Source organism: Corylus avellana, chromosome ca1 (genome assembly GCF_901000735.1).
Source record: "Corylus avellana chromosome ca1, CavTom2PMs-1.0".
Taxonomy (NCBI): Eukaryota; Viridiplantae; Streptophyta; class Magnoliopsida; order Fagales; family Betulaceae; genus Corylus; species Corylus avellana.
Window position 1 is genome coordinate 45,849,331 of NC_081541.1, and position 17,993 is coordinate 45,867,323.

The window sequence follows — 17,993 nt, forward strand, 5'->3', positions numbered from 1 at the left end:
CGTCTTGGGCAGAGAGAATGAGTGTGCTTGGGCGTCTCGAGCACAACAAACTTCTCTGCATATCTTAAATGACTAGTGTTTTTTTTTCACCTTATCTAAATTCTTCTTCTTTTATTTATTATTTGTTTTTGGTAAATTAAATTATCCTTCTTCAATCTCATTGGAATTGGATTTTTTTCTCACCGTATAATTAGAAGTTAGGAACGATTTCCTCCAGGCTTCAATAGGGTGATGTGCCTCAGCTTTTGAAGTGTAGGGGAAAGATTTAAATTGTTATATATATTAAATTGTTATATATATATATAATAGATTAAAATTTATGGTTATTGGAATAAAATATTTAAAATTTGATTCTTTTAATGCTCTTCTTGTAACTTGTTGCAGCATCTCAAAGATTTCTTCTTTTTTGTACAAAATTTACAATCAAACGGCCACCAAGACAATGATGAATGGGAAAAATTTGCAAAGCTAAGCAAATTTTTTAGCTTAGCTTTCTTTTCTTGATATTGGTATCATTTTTTTTTTACAAAATAATTTTTTTAAAAAAAGTTAACATTAATCATTTTTATATAAAAAGGTTGCTATAAAATAGAAAGAAAAAAAATTATATGTCCTTTATTGTCATTTTTACAACTAAAAGCACTTTTTTTGTTTTGTTACCAAACATCACTAAAAAATAAAAAAGCACTTAAGACATGCAGTTACCAAACATGTAATAACTTTTCAGTAGAAGCACTTTAAACAAAAGCTCATAGACAAAAGCTCTATATCGAAAAGCTCTATTTTTCACCGCAATCCCAAACAGGCTTTAGAGTTTTAAACCGTCATTTTTTTTTTTTCTTTTCTTTTCTTCCTTTTTTTTTTTTTTTTTCACACGGCCATAAAGGAGCGGGACGGGGGCCCAGGAGAGCGTTCAAACAAAAGTTGTTAAGCGCAACGTTCTACTTTAGTCAAACGATCGTTTTATAATACAAAGTTGTGCGTTTTTGTCAAAAATAAAACACTCGTAGCAGTCGTCTTCAACCTAAATACCAAAACACAAGAAACAATGGTAGATACTCGTGAGGCGTGAATCTCAGCCTTTCTAAAAATATTTGCCCCCTGATGAGTGGCAGAGTGGGCAATCAGGATATCCAAAGAAATTCTTTCAGTAGTAAGGGAATTTTTTGGGAGGTGAGGGGGGAGGGGGGGGCATTTGACCCCTCTCAACCCTCCCTCCCTCCGCCCCTGGGTACCATCCTGAGGGTCAAGCTCCCATGCCTGCCTCCCAGCAAAATTGTTTGTGGTGAAGACATAAGGGTCAAACATATGTGGCATATGGGATACACTTTAATATAATTAGGGAATTTCTTACATATTAGTCTCAGTGTACAACATTGTATTATATTCCTTAAGAAAATTAACAATTGGCTTTCTTATTGGAGCCTCTTATGTGTAGGGGTTGAGCTATATAGTTCACTAATTAATCAAATTTTTCTGGATGGCAATGGGACACGCTTGCAGTATTCTGCAAGAGCCCACAATGGGAAAGTTTCTCTGTATGTTCCATAGTGTATCATGCAATTCCTCAAGTAGACTCCAAGGATTTCCTGTATGAAAGAGTGATGAATGGTTAGAAAGCTTTGGCGGTAAAATTCAAGCATAATAAACTTCAAAGTTGGGTTATTTTTCTTTGCTCCCTATTCTTTCTGAATTAAATGCATGTTTTAAAGAGAGGTACCTGTTGAGGAAAATCGCCATCTTCCAGTTGAGAATTAATTATCAGCTTTGCTGCACGATGAAGAGGCGTTGGGTCTCTTTCAGCCTATTGCAGATACAATTTTAACATCAGAATATGCAGGATCAAAGCATAGGACAATAATGACAGTATAATATAAACCATGGAGTCTTACCTGTCCAGCATGAATGAGACCCATCATTGCCCATGCAGTTTGTACCAAATTTGATCGGTTTCCTTCAAGAGGTACATATTCCTATATAATCAAGCACAAAGAGTTCATAGTTTTATTATCTAGCATCTGCCAAATCTTAGAAAGCCAAAACAATAAGGACTTTTCTTTGACAAATTGATCCAAAAACTTTGTGAAACAACACAGTGCATGTTATTAAAGGTTCTTAAATTGTTATCAATGATGTTGAGGGTAAAAGATAATGAAAAACTTAATGATGTTCGGAAATAAAGATGAAAAGCAAATAAGAATCAAGAGGCTTTTAGCATTTATACGTGTTAAAACATTACCTTGGTTGGGCATGAGAGATAGCTCTCTCCCCAACCACCATCATCTCTTTGTGCTCTGAGTAGAAAATCAACAGCTCTTCGCATAGCTGGACAATTGCTGCAAGTCTTGCCAGCTGCAGCCAATCCTCCAAGTCCAAACCATGTACCGTATATGAAGCAAATTCCCCAATTTCCATACCTGTGCAAATGCTTAATCATGCGATAGTATAAAAACAGACAAATGTCAGAAAAAATATCTAAGAAACCAGTGGAACATACCATGAACCATCAGGCATTTGCATGTCTTGAATGAATGGCACAGCACTTTTTATGAAATCTTCGATCTCTTCCTTCCTGTGCCCAGGGTATAACTTCTTAAACAAAACTAAAGCTTGGATTGCTGATGCGGTGCACTCAACGTACTCATGCTCAACGACAATGTCAGAGAAGAATTCTGTGGGATTAAGCAGCTAATGATAAAAATAAATATAAAAAAGAGAGAAAATGTCCATTAATATACGATCAAAATGGTGAATTTAGAAGCACTAGATAGTTTTGAAGTATTCCTATAAGCATATTTCAAAAAGGCCACTTCAATATGTTAAGGTACTTACTTCCAACCATTTTTGGGCTCCAGCTGGTTCCCAGACAGCCATACCGCCATTCTTACTCTGCATTAAACCATACAATAGAGCTTAATGATATGAATGCAATGAAATATTTAAGAAATAAGCATTGCACTAGATAAATGAAACTTCAAGAAAGTTTTAGATCCTTAGAAAAACCTAATGAAGCCTAGGTTTCCTATTCATCCCGATAGTTTCCAAATATTTGTACTTCAAAATACAATGCTAGTTGTTAGAATATTGAATAAATTATTAAAATCAATAATTTCATATTAATTTAAGCTTTTGGAATAACTGGTGATTTAAAATGGTATCAAAGTCAAGGTTCTAAATTCTCTACGTGTTGGGCATCACTTACTAAAGGGTAGTTTGAGCCCACGTGTGACGGATTATTAAAATATTACTTAAATCATTAAAATCAACATTTTCCCTTATTCGCTTATTAAAGAGTAGTTTGAGCCTACACACGTGAAAAGTGTTAGAATATTATTTAAATAATTAAAATCAACCATTTCCCATCAACTTAACCTTTTGGGATGACTGATAAATTAACAATAATGAAAGTTAATCCTCACCTGTAGAGAAAGTATGAAATTTACAGAATCATAAAATCGCTCGGGTTCCATTTTCTCACCAACAATTTCTGGTGGCATCATGGATAAAAGCATGCAACACTGAAATAGAAAAGAATTTGGTGAGGAACACATTAATTAGGGAAAAAGGTGTAACACTTTACCCCATTGACACATTTAAACAAAGTTAATTACCTTTAAAGCTTCTGCAGTGCAATCAGAAACTTGCCATCCCTGATCTTGATCAGACAAAGTCCATGATCCTTTAGAAATGTGACGGTACATGCTTTTAAAGTCTCTTGAAGGATTGTCCTTGACCTTTACAATTTTTAAGGGAAAAATGAAATAACTAGTTTGAATGAACACTGGATAGTTTTTATTTTTTTTAAGCAAAAAGGCAGATTTGATGATTATGGTGAAGAGATGCTTTTAGAATTGAAAATCAAACCTGAGATTTCTTTAGGAAGTCGTGGCCCCTCGCAAGTGTGGGTCCAATTTCATCAGTGAGATTACTAGCAAGTAAAGCTTGGATAGCAAAACCAGCATCCCACAGTTGACTTCCAAAAGCCTGAATACAAATGGCATATATAAGAGCCAGCAATCCCTTCCTTTTTCTTGCAAAGATTAAGGACTTATAGACTTGAAGCTTAAAAACAAGAGCTTGGGGTTTATACTCAAGTTTGAATAGTTATATTTACAAAACCTATCCTAGAAAGAAATTTATTTTAGGAAATCTCTTCATGCATAGTTCAATATAAAGTGCAACTCAAATGTTCCACGAATAGACAAAAGGTTTTGCAAATGTTTGTGCAAAATATGCGTATTGACCTGCATCTTGATTCCATCTTCAGCGACCCATATGAAATCTGGGATCCTAGCGATATGCTTCTTGAAATAATCCCCATCTGGATCTTCAGCCCAACAAGCAAGCATACATAGCACCTGTTCAATGCAAATGGATTTAGAAGTATTGATATATAGCCCAAATAGATGCTCTTCATTGCTTCCCTTTATTGTATGATAACATTACCTTTTGCACGCATCCAATGCCGATGTATCGACTCTTCTCATCTTCATAATGAATGTGCTTCAATGTTACTTGAAGAGCCTTCTCTCTGACCAGCTTGTTAAAGGGCCAACGAGTGAGAAGAGGCTCAGTGAATATGTATAGACTATCCCAGAGCAGATCTTGTATCAAATGGTGGCGGCAGTAGAGATCCTCCTATAACAATAGTTTTTCACAATCAAAGCATTGGGAGAATATTGAAAAACATATGTAGCAATGAGCAAGTATCAACAAGGAAGAGACGATTAAGGTGAGCTCACCTTTGCACATAGATGGCGCACTTTCTTCCAATTAACTTCATTGTAAGGTTGAGTGTAGAGTTCCTCCCTCAATTGAAGAATGAGTGGTGTGATTGGGCCAACAAACCTTTTCCCATACAAGTATGACATGGGCATGTACACCAAGCGACAGTTGCACCACATTTTAGCTGCATTTTAGGGAAATGATAATTGATAAGCAATATGTAGCAAATTTAATTATCAAAGAGAAGAAACTAAAACCTCTCTAGTAACAAAGGCTTCAAATAGAAGTGCTAAGTGCTAACCATGTTTCAATTAAACACTGTATCTAATTTTCAACATTGGACTAAATTATTTTAAAAACATTCCATTATGCAATAAAGATTTAAAGTACAGTGGCATTTTCAGGAAGTACAATGAAGTAGTAAGAAGACATGTACAAACCGGGGTGCATGGGAAGAAATGAAGGAAGGATCCAAAATTCCGGAGGCATTGGGTTAGTTCCAATCCACTCGAACACACCAAGTATCTATGACAAAGGGAAAATGCATACTAGAGTTGATTATCAGCAAACAATCATCATGCATAGTGAATATATATATATATATATATATATATATATATATATAATGATTTCCTAACTGGACATGAAAGCAATATGACCAGATTTATGAAATTTATTAAATTTATACATTCTCACTAGATTAAACTTTTGGAATACGTGGTAATTTAACATAGTATGAGAGCTAGAGGTAATGAATTAGAACCTGACTCGTTTAAATTAAATATTTAAAGTGTTAGGCATCACATAATAAAAAGGAGTTTGAGCCCACACGTGAGAGAGGGTGTTAAAATATTTGATTAAATAGTTAAATTTATATATTCCTATTAGCTTAAACTTTTGGAATAAGTGTCGATTTAACATACTGAAAGCCAGGTCTTTCCCCAAGAAGGTATGTGTGTTACACCACCATGATCAAGGATCCACTTCCGCGCTCTTGCACAAGCATTGTCCTGACCACCATCAGGTCCTTCCCCGAGCATACGCATACAAATGTAGCTGAGTACTGTGGAAAACATGATGCTGTGGCCCTCTATGTGTAATCCCCAACCACCGTCTTCATTCTACAATATGCAAAATTTACAGCACACTTGTTAAATATGAGAGTTTAAACACACAAAAAAGGAAAGGAAACAAGTAATTCAGCAGAAAATCTAATCTTGTTTGCATAATTAACATGTAAAGCTTCCAAGAATATACACCTGATGATAGTATATGTGTCGAAGGATTTCCTTTTGATGCTCAGCAGGGAACACAATATTAAGATGTCCTGTAATGTACAAACACATTACCTGCATTTTTTCGGGATAAAAAGAATACAATTAGCAGTTGCATCAAAGATGAAAACCAAAACAAGTCAAATATTGCAGGCATGTCGTCATAGATCCAATGGTATTGTTCATAATATGGTCAATCTTAGAATATTTTTAAGTGTTAAATATCATTAGAAAAAGCTGTTATGTTGTTGATGATTTCCTGGTACCACAAAAGATTCCTTGATGTGTACTTTTTTACGTAAATATCCCCAAACAGTATCTGTTTGATTATGTGACGATCACAATGATGACACTGATAAAAAAAAATAATTGATAATAATTATGAGTCTCACCAAAGGGGGAAGGAAAAACAATACACCACCAAATTCAGCAGGCCAATGGCCATCACTGGCTTGCAAGGCCGAAAAGAAATGGGCGGCCCTTCTCAACGTAGCTGTGGCCTTTTCATGCGTGATTTCCTCTCCATCCTCAACCTTTTCCTGGGGAATTTTTTGTTTGAAGTTTTTCTCCTTAAGGAACTGCAATCATTTTAACAAAGAAATTAAGAAGCATATTAGAGCTGTAAAGAATTTCATAAATATCATTAGATATCTCTTGATACATATTAATTTTAAAGCTGCTAGATTACTCTGTATCCAGAAGTGGGAGAGCAATTTCATTTCCTAAACCAACAGTCAAAACAACATTTATAGATCTAAGCTGTGTGTTATACTGAGGATTTAGTGATGTGCCTTGGTTCAAGGAAATGTCTTGGAAAAGAATAATAAAAAATTAAGAACAATAATAAGTAAAATAAGGTAAAGAAAACAAAGGATTAATATATTAGACCAATATATTGTACAACAATATATTTTCCTATGAAGAATCTAGAATATTTACAGAACACAGATAGATTATTATACAATCGCTATTACCTTTACAACTTATATCCTATCCACATTAGTTGCATGGTAAACTCCAAAACAGCTATGGATTTGAAATTTGACAGAGCAAAGCTAAAAACGAAACATACCGTTTGCGTACGTACCGGAGGAGAGAAGCTGAGCAAACATTGAAAGAAAAGAAAGAGACGAGAATAGAAAAAAGAAGGAAGAAGAGGTCCGGGTCGGGGTCAGATTGGGACCAGAGGGCGTCTTCCACGTCGGAGGGGGTGAAACCGGGCTTGATCTTCTGGACCCATGTCTCGAATTGGTTTTCCAGAGGGATTTATTTCTGGGATTGGCGTTTTGTGATGGAGGGGTTGGGGTTCGAGGCATGGCTCAGCGGCTGGAACAGAAACCTGGGACTATGATGATCGGTGGTGAAAATGGTGGAGGAGGGAGAGTAGTTTGGTGAGCTTCAGGGTGGCGTTGGATTTGGAAAAGAAGAGGGTCAAGAGATTGATTGGAGGTCTGGGAAGACCACCTTGGCTAGAGAGCTTTGGAAAAGTCACAAATAGTGCTGGAAGAAGAAAGAGTGATATACAATAAAATAATAATAATAATAATAATTGAAAATTTCACTAAGCCCCTTTGAACTTCCGGCCGATTTTGCAGACCCCTCAACTTTCAAATCTCTTATTTTAAACCTCTGAACTTGAATTTGCTCTCACTTTGGACTCGTTAGATTAAATGGTTTGAATTTTTTATACTCATTATATCCCACGTTAAAATAAAACTATTTTGGATTTCAAAACTACAACATTGTTTTTTTTTTTTTTTAATGCTTTAAAAAAAATAAAAAAATAAATAAAAAGTGAAAGATCGGGGTGGCTCCCATGGCCGATTTGGGGGTGGTCGAACCACTCCCATGGCCAAGGGGGTGGTCCGGCCACCTCCAAAAGCCAAAAAAAAAAAAAGGGGATGGGTTTGGGGCTTTTGGGGGTGGCCGAAACCACCCCCAAGGGCCTAGGGTGGTTTCGAAATTTCAAGTGGGCTGAGTAGGGGTATAATGGTTACAAAAGTCAGACGGTTTGAATTTAACGTTGAAAACTAACAGAGGGGTCCAAAGTAAGAGCAAATGGAAGTTCAAGGGTCCAAAATGAGAGATTTAGAAGTTGAAGGGAGGTTTGCAAAATCGGCCTGAAGTTCAGGAGGGCTTAGTGAAGTTTCCTCTAATAATAATAATAATATTTAAAAGAAACCGAAGAAAATAATAAAAAAATTTGTTAGAATGCGTAAAAAAAAAAAAAAAAAGTTAAAATAATTTTTGTGTTGTGTGTAGAGGATCATAGAGAGAGAAGATGGGAATACCTGCATTCGCCATAGGAGATCACTGCTAGGTTTCACGTGAAACCTGTTGTTGTAGAAATTTTGACGAGCCTCTTCAACCTGAGCCCTCTCTTGTGGGGTACCAGCATGAGGGTCAAACTCCCATATCTGCCTTCCAACAAAGTTGTTTGTGCTGAAGATATAAGGGTCTTTTCCACCCTCTGCTATCTTAAGCCTCCACATATTCTTCCTTTATCGGTTTCTTTCAATCACTTCTCTCTTCTCTTCTTCTCCGTTTCATGCAGCCATTATATATAGTCACTTTTAAGAAAAAGAACCACTTCAAACTACAAATTTTTATAGGCTAGGACTACCTATGGGTGTGTTTGGCAAATGACTTAAAAAATGAAGTTGATTGGAACTGTAATAGATTTGATTAATGTGAGAAAATATATATATATATATATATATATGAAAAAGTGAAAAAAATTTATTTTGTAGTAATTTTTTTGTATTTAAATAGTAATAAAAAGTGATTGATGTGGTATAAAAAAATAAGAATGTTGGAGTTAATTTTGAGTGAAATAGTGTGAGATGTATTTTTGGGTTCGGTCTACTCCTTTGGCAAAGAGAGAGAGGATTAGGGGTGGGCAAATTAACCGTTACCGTTTAACCGGCCGTCTACCGGCTTCGACCGAACCGATATAAACCGTAGCCGATATGCCGATATCCTTATCGGTTAAAAAAAGTATACCGGAATTCGGTCCGGTCCGGTCCGGTTAAGCGGTTCTTATCGGTTAACCGGTTAACCGATAAGAAACCGGAATTTTTTTTTTTTTTTTTTATTTTTTTTTTAAGTCCTAGTCCCAAAACGGCGCCGTTTAGTCTTTTAGAGAGGTTTCCAAATTCCCACAAGTGACACAGGTTTCCGAATTTGTGTAATGGTGTTGCCCATGACTTATTTTCCTTTTGCTAAGTGACTTTAATTAGTTAATACTTTGTTTATTATTCATTAATGAATTTTATTTTAATTTGGGTTTGGGTAGGTTTGATGTTTTTTTTTTAAGTGATGGCATTTGATGAGATTTCTTTGCCTTTGGTAAAAGCATTTTTCATTAACTAGTTTTGCTAGTCTAATTAGCATTCATTATGTTAATTAGTCCATTTGCTTTGGAAAAATGTATTTTATAATATTTAAAAAAAAAAAAAAAAGTTGAAGTGGATCAATATAAAAAAGCTTCAATTTTTAGCCCAAAAAACAAATATTTGGGTCCCAACAAAAAGTATTTGGTCCTAAAACAACTCATTTTTAATAAATTATTTTAGCCCAACAAAAAGTATTTGGGCTCTCAAAAGTCAAAAAAACTCATTTTTGGTTTTTGGCCCAACAAAATAAATCAATATAAAGCTCTCGGTTAAATCGGTTAACCGGTTTAACCGGACCGTTTAACCGTGTACCGTTTTAACCGAAATTATCGGTTAAAATTCTTATTGGTTCGGTATCGGTTAATAAACCGTTTAACCGAAAATTATCGGTTAATAACCGATAAGGTCCTTAACCGGACCGTTTTGACCGATACCCAGGCCTAGAGAGGATCATGAGACTTTTGGACTTTTTCGTTTTTTTAAGTAAATCGTTATTCATTCATTCATTCAAAAGAATCAAAGATTACAACTTTTAGCATCTACAAAATTAAGGTATTCTTCAATTTAAATTCTCTCTATTGATTTTTGTAGTGCCGCCCCTATGCCAATAGGTGTGGCGCCATATTTAATTCCCTTTCTGTTCATATGCATCACAAGTCAAGATTGAAAACTGCGCCGAACAATCTTTACCTCCTCAATCAATATTGTACCATATCTCTGCAACAGTTGGTATTCCTGTAGTATTCCATATGAAAAGCATAAACCATCTCCAAAAGTCAACTTCCAAACTAACATTTCGAAAGCTTAGATCTCTCCCAAAAATATCGCATTCCAAGCAGCATAAGCCTCAATTGGTGGGATATGGATTAGGCCATTAGGGTGCATCAATAACTTTTTGTGATATGTGGGCTCAAACGTACCTATTTTTCAGAGCACTTAATGTCTGATGGGTGAGTGGTCCAATAAGACTTTAGTTCACGGAAACAAAATTAACAAAAATTGATTAAAAAGATAATTAGAAATTATTTTTATTAAGAAAATTTGCTAAATTCATATCACGAGCTTATTTTAAATTTGATTAGAACTCAATAAGATTATTATTATTTTCCGTAATTTCAAATAATTATAATAATATATTATATTCAATTAAAATATGAACCATAAGAGTCTCTTTATCAATAGAGTTGAATGAAAAATGTACTTATTTGTCAAACTCTCCAATGTGAAATCATGAAATATAGGGATCATTTCTATTTTTTTATGAGCCTTATATTAATTAATATATACCAAAATTCATTTGTATAAGGTACAGCTGTTTTAATATACAACTAATCAAAAATAAAATAAAAAGGAAAATGACATGTAAAATTAATTTTTGGGTAGTTAGGAATTAATGATTTAGAGAAAAATGGTAACAACTCCCTTATTTTTCTGGAAATTTGCATTTACAATGAGTTTTTTTTTTTTTTTTAATGTGATTAAGCTAAAAAATATAATAATAAGTTCATATCGTTAAAAAAATTGTTTAAATTTGTTAATATGCCACATCAATATCAATCATATTATTACACATATCATTTAAATAAAAAATGGAAGGATGATTGAGCCGCTCTTTTGGCCAAATAAAAGTAGTGGAATCACCCCTAGGACAGAAGCTGCTTGTCCCTCCTCCATGGCGAGGGGGTTCTTTCTTCGGTATGCATCCATGCATGACGTTCATTTTTCAAGCCAGCGATCTTAATTTGTTTAGCATTTGGTGAGGAGTGCATGACAACAAAATGGCAAAGACTCAAGAGTTGATGCAAATCACCATCAAGTGGCATCTTTCGTAGTCACTGCCCTCCCAATTGAAATATTGTGAGTCAATGAAGAAGATGTTAGGCCGATGGTCTAGTGTACGAAGTGATTTGTTTAACAGGCTAGCTGTGAGGTGGTCAAGTCATCTCATTTGGCTTAGGTGGCTAGACCATTTCTTTGTTTTTTGAATAAATATTTTAGTAGTTATTATTCTAATTAAACAAGGACTAATATTCCTCTACAAAAATTAAGGAATTGCTATTCCTTTAGAAATACGGTAGCTCTAAAACTCATTTCCAAAACTACCATTTTCTAAAAAAAAATTAAAAAAAAAGTTTGTTTGCTCTGCCTTAAATGGATGCATTTGCTCTATCGTTGTTCATCTCGTACGAACGAACTTGCATTAAAATGCATTCATGTCAGCATTCATCTCGAGAATGTTGACATACTTAAATGTATTAGAATTAAAATAATAATAATAATAATAATAAAATAAAAAAATAAAAAATAAAAAAGAAAGATTGATACTGAATTAAGAAAAAAAGATTAATAATCCATTCGGTCTCTAATTTCAACAATTATATTATTAAGTTTCATCACGGTTTGAAATAAGTCTAGTTGTCACCTTACCGTTGGACTAATCAACAACATGATGTCACATCATACCACTAAATTAAGGGTAAAGTCTATTTAACCTCATCAAATTATTACCCCAATAATAATTCACCTGCTAAACTACTAAAAAATGACAATGTATTCCTTAATGCTTGCAAAATGACAAAATTACCCCTATAGAATTTTCAATAAGATAAAAATACCCTTAAAATTTAGAAAAAAATAAAATAAATTTTAGTATTTTTATTTTTATTTTAGTAAGGGTAATTTCGTCGTTTTGTTAAAATAGGGGTACATTGTCATTGTTTTGGTAGTTTAGAGGGTAAATTGTCATAATTAATAGTTTAGAGAGTAGATTGTCACTGGGATGGTAGTTTGAGGGGGTTAAGTGGACTTCACCCATAAATTAATTATATGCCTATTGTATATGACATGGCACCCGCATACTATATGTTCAAAGCGACAAATATACATTAAATAAAAAAGATGGGAGTAGATGGTGGAGCGTTTCCACACTCGATCACCCTGGTTGGGCGATCGATCGCACCTTCAGAGGCATAGAAACTGCGGAAAAAACTATAAAAACAGAAAAATTTAAAACAAAAATAAACTAAGGAAAATAATTCCAAACAAAATCAAACAATCCCCGGCAACGGCGCCAAAAACTTCTTGTTGCACAATTATTCACCTAAATTAATAGGCAATTAATTGAATGTTTTACCCGCAAGTGCACGAGGTCACCATAGTAGTATAGTGTGCAAATACGAGGTCATTCCCACGATGACTGCTGAATCTTGTCTAAAATTAATTCCCAAGGTGAAATAAAACAAAAGATTGGATTTAAATTGATAATGATAAAAAGGTAGGGCTTTGATATCCATTAATAATTATATTTAGCTAATATATCAATATGCCAATGTTTTAATCATGTTATGAATATCTAATGTTTGTCAATCTAAGGGCATTGGTGTCTACTCCTTAAGCTATTGATTTTCCTAAGCAACGAATTAGGCATGAGTGTTTACTCTAATTCTTTTCTTTTTTAAAAGATTTAACATAAGTGTCTACTAAGTTATTCTTTAAGAAAGTATAAAACAGTGAAAATCGACAAACACATGAGGCATAGGGCATAGGTGTCTACTCCCGGTTCCCCATCACTACAAAAAAATGTGTTATTAGTAACATGCCTATTGTGCAGGATTTTTTCACACGTCACTATTTGGTGACGTGACATTTTTTCACACGTTACCAAAGTATTTGGTAACGTGTTAAAGTTAACACGTTACCATTTGGTGACGTGTCAAAGCTGACATGTTACAAAATGGTAACGTGTCAAATTTGACACGTCATTGTTCCGAAAAATAAAAAAAATTAAAAAATTAAAAAATTGACAACTTTAGTAACGTGTCAAATTTGACACGTTACTAAAGTTTTCAAATTTCTTAATTTTTTTTTTCAATTTTCCCATTGGTAACGTGTCAAATTTAACACGTTACCATTTGGTCGTGTCAAATTTAACACGTTACCATTTGGTGACGTGTCAGCTTTGACACGTTACCATTTGGTAACGTGTCAAATTTGACACGTTACTAAAGTTTTCAAATTTTTTTAATTTTTTTTTTATTTTTTTTTTATTTTTTTTTTCAATTTTCCCATTGGTAACATGTCAAATTTAACACGTTACCATTTAGTGACGTGTCAAAGCTAACACGTTACCAAATGGTAATGTGTCAAATTTGACATGTTACTAAAGTTGTCAATTATTTTTTTTATTTCTTCCCTCTTTTTTCTTCATCCCGGCTGTGCTTCTTCTTTCTTCTCTTTTTCTCTCTTTTGCTCTCATGCCCATGGCAGCTCTCTCTTCTCTCAGATGGGAAGAAGAAAAAGAAAAGGAGAAGAGAAAAAAAGAGAAGATAAGAAGAAAATGAAAAAGAGAAGAGATCGAAGATCTAACATTTTTTTTTTTCTGCTGGGTTTGGGGTGTTGAAATTTGTTTTGGCTGCTGGGTTTGGGATTTTGAAATTTCTTTTGCTGTTGGGTTTGAAATTTTTCTGGGTCTGAATTTTTTGGTTGGTTTGGTTTGATTTTTCAGGTTGAATCCACTTAGGGATCGGACATTATATACTTTAATGAGTAATTTTTCTTATTGATTTTTTTGTCATTTGTCTAATTAACTTTTAAAACTACTGATTTTTCTGGTTCTTTGGTGTTGTAGGTTTCTGATTTTTGGTGTTGTAGGTTTCCAACTCCAAACAGTGAGTGAGTAGTAAAATTAGATTCTAAGTTCAAAACTTTTGAAATTTTTTGCTTAAATTAATTTTTGCTGCTGAGTTTGAATCTATTGATCTATTCCAAGTTCAATTAATTCTTTTTTTGTCAAATAAATTTTTATTTGCTGGGTTTGAATTTTTGAAAATTAGATTCGAATATGATGTTATTTGAAATCTGGGTTTGGAATTTTGAAAATCAAATTCGAATATGATTTTATTTGAAATCTGGGTTTGGAATTCCATGATATTATTTGAAAAAAAAAATCCAGAAATAAATTTGAAATATATATTTTTTAATTAATTTTTTAAACTTTAGTAACGTGTCAGAAATTGACACGTTACTAACGTTTAGTAACGTGTTAACGTGTCAAACTTAACACGTTACTAAACGTTAGTAACATGTCAATTTCTGACACGTTACTAAAGGGTGACGTGTCAGAAATTAACACGTTACGAAATTCCCATTAGTAACTTCCAATTTTGCAACCTGCCACACACGTTACTAATGACACATTACTAACGGTTAGTAACGTGTCAACAGGCTTGACACGTCACTAATGGGCCGTTACAAAAAAATTATACTTTTGTAGTGCATGTTGATTAATCCAAGAATCTGGTGTGGATATCTTTTGTTATTTATGTTAAACCCAGGCCATTGATTCATTACTAGTGAGAATTTTTTGGTTCAGACCTTTCAACGGTCCAAGGGTTTCAGGCATGATTAGCCTCTTAAACCGGCCTTGCTTTTCTCAATCGACCAAGCGAGATGGTCTATGATTGTGCTATTTTTGTGACAAAAAATATTAATTATAAAATTGCCACTTGCAATAAGACGAATCCCGTAGGATAGGGCTATATTGAAGGTGTCGAATCTCAAAGACTGTAGTGGTTTAATTATCAAAATTTGAAAAATTAAAATTAACTTAATTCAAAAGAGAATGATTTATTTGTGTAAATTCAAAGTGCATGAAAATAAAGGGAGTAAATATATGAGAGAGAGTCGGGTATTGACTTCACCACTATCCACACATTAATGGTCAACCATATTTAATTCTAGCAATTCATTTTATGCATGTTATAATTTAAACAAAAAAACACATGAAAATAATTTCATACAATCAACAAAATAGCATAACCCATCTTCGGTTGGCAGGAATCGTCTACTTAAATTACACTAAACTAGGGCGTAGTACGATCTGTCTTTCCTAGGTATGGTCTATCTAACCCTATTGATTGCATGTCAATTAAGAACCATTGTATAACCATCATTCTTATAATCATAGGAAATAATAATGATTTGAGTTCAATAAGAGTAAAATAATTTCTAAGACATGATAAGAATTTTACTAATATTGAATTGGAGTTTAAGAATAATTCCATTTAATATGATGAACAAAAAACAAATATGGCAATCCTCAGGGTTATACAATCAACATGCATAAATTGAAAAACTAAAAATTAAATATAATCAAACTATTGTGCTTGGAAAGGGTTACATCAATACCCCACAATTGGTTTAATTGCCCATGATCTTCTAAGCTCCACAGACAATTTACTGAAATTTTAACTCTAGAAAGCGGTGTGTCTGTTTACAATGTTTAGATCTCTATTTATAGAGCTTAAGAGAACCCTAAAAACCCTAGAAACCCTGAGAAAATCAGAGGTCAGTCTCCCAGTCCAATTGGAAAACTGAAAGCCAAATCGACGCTGGAAAAGGATTGTTGTCATGCACCACAATCCTGTGTGTGCTCGAGCGCAGTGTGCTAGAGCTTAGCTATTGTGCGCACGAGCATCAGCATGCGCTTGATCCTTGGCTGCACCTGCGCTCGAGCTCAGGAATAGTTACGCTCTATCCTAGATCCAGAATGCCCAACTTTTGCCCTTTTAAGCCCAATTTCTAATGGTTTGTCAAATAAAACCTGAAACACAAAAACAAAACAAAATCAAATAAATAACAATGCTAAGGAATTAACATATGTAAATTAAGGGGCTTGAATGTACAACATTCGGCGCTTATCACACCACCCAACTTACATATTGTTAGTCCCTTAGCAGTACAAAACAGAAAATAAAGTAAAAAATAAAAAGATAAATTCATCTTTCGTGGGATGTACGGTTGCATTTAACGTTTGCAACAAGCCTTTTAAACCCCTAGGAGTTCCCTAGAGGACGAGAGAAGTCTCGTGAGGATTTTCCAGGAATGATACCCACAAACATTTTTTCAACCATGTAGTTCTCAAGAATGCAATATCATGACCATCATGGTTCTCATTCATTAATAGGCTTAATAAAACAAACACCATCTTCACAATTTCAGGAAATTACAAATTAGCTCCAATCATGGTGTTAAGTGCTAAAATATTCATATTTTCAACCCTTAACTTACATATTTTAATAATTTGGTTTTAGTTAATTAGGTCATTTTAATTCTTTTTTATGTTTTCCATACTTTTGTATGCTTTTGGAAGAAAATAAAATAAATCTGGAAGATTTGGGCTAAAAGAGAGAATATGAGAAAAATTGGAGCCACTGACACTACAATCGATCATAGGATACCTGCAATCGAGCACAGTACCAAAGAAGACACAGCACGAAGCAGGCAATCAGCATTTGAGCGCACTATAGGAGAGGCTCGATCGCAGACCCAGGATCTAGCGCACATGGGTTGCGATCGATCGCACCCGTGTGCAAGAGACATATCAAGTGGCAGCTAGATTGTCATTCTTTCCATATTAGGGTTTTTCAACTCCCAATTGTAATAGGTTTTGAAGCCCTACAAAATTTATAGGTTTACTAGTTTGTCAAAGACTTCTAATGCCTATAAATAGACCCTCAAGCCTCCAGAATAGGAGCTCCTCAAGCTCAAGTTTAGGGTTTATTCTTTTCCTTTATTTTCTTTTATTTTATGAAGATGTTTAACATCAATTTTATGTGTAGCTAATTTATTTAGTAAGGCTAGATTGAAGCCCTAGTTATGTTTAGTTAATATTTCAATATTGACGCCTTTGTAATGATCTTGTTGTGCTATTTAACTTGATTAACACCTGCTTGCATGAATTCCTCATATGTGTGTGCTTGTTCAACATATGCATGTGGTATAAACTAATTAGTTAAATCAATTTGGATGGCCGAGTCTTGGGTTTAATAGAAATAACAAAAGAATCCACACCGCGGTTCTTGGGTTAATCAACATGGGAAACCGGGAGTATACGCTCATGCCCTAGGCCTCATGTGTTTGTCGATTTCCATAGAATATATGCTTTCGTAAGGAACAACTTAGTATACACCATGCTAAATCCCTTAGAAAAGAAAATAATTAAAGTATATGTCATGCCTAACTCGTTGCTTAGGAAAATCTACAGCTTAGGGAGTATATGTCATGCCCTTAGGTTGACAAACATTAGATATGCATAACATGATCAAAGCATTGACATATTATTATATTAGCTAAATATAAAATGATCCTTTCCTCTTCTTTTTCTCTAGACCCACCGTCAGCCACCAACAAGTCTAGGCCGCACTGAAGACGACGCTGGCTGGCCCAAACCTTGTTGGTGCTCCTCTCCCTCTCTCTCTCTCTCTCACACCGGCAGCAGAGAAGAAATTTCTCTCCTGCTGGTGCTCCCTTTCCCATTTCAAAGATTTGGGTTGATTGCTTGATTTTCAACATGTCCGGCAGCAGAGAAATGTAAGCAATCAAGCAATCAACTCAAAATCTTTAAAATGGGAGAGGGAGCCCTGGTAGTAGAGAAAAAAAAATTCTCTGTTGCTGGTGAAAATAGGAAGTGAGGGGGTGGCCAGAGTGGTTTTCGGCAAGTTTTGGGCTGACCGGCGTTGTCTCTAGTGCGGTATGGGCTTGCCGGTGATAGGTGGGTGGCTGACAGTAGGTTTAGAGAAGAAGAACATGAAAGGTTTAT

The 17,993-nt window shown here is 34.5% G+C and overlaps 1 protein-coding gene across 2 annotated transcripts; it reads right to left on the reverse strand.

Annotated features, from left to right (window-relative positions):
- Positions 1-1,298: 1,298 nt before the first annotated feature.
- LOC132178134 (beta-amyrin synthase-like) lies at positions 1,299-8,507 on the reverse strand. 2 transcript variants are annotated; one of them, XM_059590590.1, is made up of 17 exons: positions 8,291-8,507; positions 6,392-6,577; positions 5,985-6,074; positions 5,649-5,846; positions 5,166-5,250; positions 4,743-4,909; positions 4,447-4,638; positions 4,245-4,358; positions 3,865-3,984; positions 3,612-3,734; positions 3,420-3,518; positions 2,833-2,889; positions 2,498-2,688; positions 2,240-2,417; positions 1,893-1,973; positions 1,721-1,804; positions 1,299-1,589 (listed from the first exon to the last, which is right to left on the reverse strand). In XM_059590590.1, the coding sequence occupies exons 1-17, from the start codon at positions 8,489-8,491 to the stop codon at positions 1,467-1,469; spliced, it is 2,289 nt and encodes a 762-aa protein (XP_059446573.1). In that variant the 5' UTR covers positions 8,492-8,507; the 3' UTR covers positions 1,299-1,466. The 2 variants fall into 2 exon arrangements, with proteins under 2 accessions (XP_059446573.1, XP_059446578.1); XM_059590595.1 differs by lacking the exon at positions 8,291-8,507 and adding an exon at positions 7,072-7,170.
- Between the last annotated feature and the right edge of the window lie 9,486 nt (positions 8,508-17,993).

Excerpts from the sequence above, each read along its gene's own strand:
- LOC132178134 (XM_059590590.1), bottom strand. The coding sequence starts at position 8,491 with ATGTGGAGGCTTAAGATAGCAGAGGGTGGAAAAGACCCTTATATCTTC. Across the intron at positions 5,251-5,648 it reads GGGGAAAGACCTGGCTTTCA|ATACTTGGTGTGTTCGAGTG; the intron begins GTATGTTAAATC and ends CCTTTGTCATAG. Across the intron at positions 2,418-2,497 it reads CAAATGCCTGATGGTTCATG|GTATGGAAATTGGGGAATTT; the intron begins GTATGTTCCACT and ends GCATTTGCACAG.